Source organism: Cornus florida, unplaced genomic scaffold, assembly GCF_030987335.1.
Source record: "Cornus florida cultivar Cherokee Brave unplaced genomic scaffold, ASM3098733v1 CherokeeBrave_3.0.0_Hap2_Chr06, whole genome shotgun sequence".
Classification (NCBI taxonomy): Eukaryota; Viridiplantae; Streptophyta; class Magnoliopsida; order Cornales; family Cornaceae; genus Cornus; species Cornus florida.
In genome coordinates this window covers 88,968,362-88,970,388 of record NW_026775576.1, presented here as the reverse complement: position 1 = coordinate 88,970,388, position 2,027 = coordinate 88,968,362, and the positions used below count along the sequence as shown (strand labels likewise).

At 35.9% G+C, this 2,027-nt stretch overlaps 1 protein-coding gene across 1 annotated transcript; it reads right to left on the bottom strand.

Moving 5' to 3' along the window:
- LOC132315012 (germin-like protein 8-2) lies at nucleotides 1-1,168 on the bottom strand. The gene is made up of 2 exons (XM_059813768.1): nucleotides 1,021-1,168; nucleotides 1-670 (listed from the first exon to the last, which is right to left on the bottom strand). Exons 1-2 carry the CDS (start codon nucleotides 1,130-1,132, stop codon nucleotides 135-137), a joined length of 648 nt encoding a protein of 215 aa, XP_059669751.1. The 5' UTR covers nucleotides 1,133-1,168; the 3' UTR covers nucleotides 1-134.
- Between the last annotated feature and the right edge of the window lie 859 nt (nucleotides 1,169-2,027).

The window sequence follows — 2,027 nt, the reverse complement described above, 5'->3', positions numbered from 1 at the left end:
AAAAAAAAAAAAATTTAATAATAAAAAAATTAATGAACTGGGGAGAAACTTCACAAACTAGCATAGTACTCAACACACACATAGTTGGGTGGAGCGGTTATCTTTATTCCATAACTAGTTCTACTATTTATTGTCTAGAATTTCATCTGCAAATCCTTGATAACATTCCGATCCACTTGGAATGCCTTGACAAGAACATCAGTTGGAAGATCTGGTTTAGACCCAAACACTGCATTAGCAATGGTGACAATCCCAGGGTTTTGGCTGCTGAGACCAGACATAGCAACAGCATTCCCATGTCCTATATTTCGCTGGAAGTGAATGAGACCGACCGGGAACACAAACACATCACCCTTTTGCAGCACCTTTGTGACGAAACGATTGTCGGGGTTGGATGTCACAAAACCAGCCTCAATGGTACCTTCCAGGACCGTGAAGAGCTCGGTGGCGCGAGGGTGGTAATGAGGACGGTTGAGGCCCCCTGGTGCGTAGTCAACACGGGCCATTGAGATGCTGAGAGTGTTGAGTCCAGGTATTTCTGCAGCAGTGATCAGTGTCACGTTTGAACCGAATATATTTGATGTGTCGCGGGGCAGATGGAGTCCACTGAGGGAGAAATCACTGGCTTGAACCAGTTTTGGATCTTTGCATGGCCTACCATTCACTATCACTGTAATGACAAATATTGATATGGATAAGGAATACAAATCATACACAATTTATAAGGATTTTACAATAGGAGGCTGATTAAACTGAAGACATTGGGCTGTTTGATTTAATTTTCTAAAAACAATTTTTTTTTTCTTTTCAAAAAACTGTTTTATGAGAACTCCGTTATAAAAAAGTCTATTTTTAGATAATTGTCTCTTATAGATATCTAAAAACAGTTTTTTTTTTAATTCTTAAGGACTGTTTTCATAATTACAAACCAATCAAATTTCTGTACAGCTTTTAGATTTCATTTAAAAATGGAAAACAAATCTTAAAAAGATTAAACTAAGTAGACCTTTATTGTCATACCTGGGCTAACGGTGTCTGCGACACAGAAATCTTGAAGAGGACTCTGGTCTGATGCGACGACAACGGAACTAGTTATTGCTAAGAGGCCTAACAAAAGAAGATAAGAGGCCATTATGACAATCAATCTAGAGGGAGGGAGAGATCGAGCTTAAACTTTGAATGAAAAACAAGCACAATGCTGCAGAATTGACTTATGAAAAAGAGAGAGCATATTTTGTTGCTTTATATATAGAGAACAAGGCAGGGCTTAGTCTCATGCCGTCACAATCATTGAAAGAGTCTTGAAGACGAGAATGTGTTGAAGCAGTAAAAGTGTAGTTGTTTATTCTATGAAGAGATCATGCAAGACATGCACATACGTCCGTTCCGTTAGAAACTAATTTGATGCCGTCAAAGATAGGATTGATAAGGACTGCAGGCTCAATGGATTTTATGGATGAAAGCTAGAATATATATTATATATAAATTAATATATATGTATTAATGTATATAATAATTTGGAATATATGGTATATCTAGTCTAGCTGACACTTTCAAACAATGCTGGGCCAGTACTCTGTTCAGATAGAGAATGTGCCTTCTATATGCACACACCTATTCGAAGGAAAAAATCATATATATATATATGCATCGATTAATGCTCGAGTGTTACTAATTTGACGCTGGCAAAGATAGGATTGATAAGGACTGCAGGCTCAATGGATTTTATGGATGAAAGCTATAATCTTATATATAAATTAATATATATGTATATAATAATTCGGAATATATGGTAAATCTAGTCTAGTTGACACTTTCAAACAATGCTGGGACAATACTCTGTTCAGATAGAGAATCTGCCTTCTTTATGCACACACTGATTCAAAGGGAAAAGAAAAAAATCATATATATATGCATCAATTAATGCACGAGTGTTGTCCCTATTCATAATTTTTTATTTTTTATTTAACTATATTAAAAAGAGATAATATACAGGAATCAAGAGAGACATATACAGCTCACAAAAC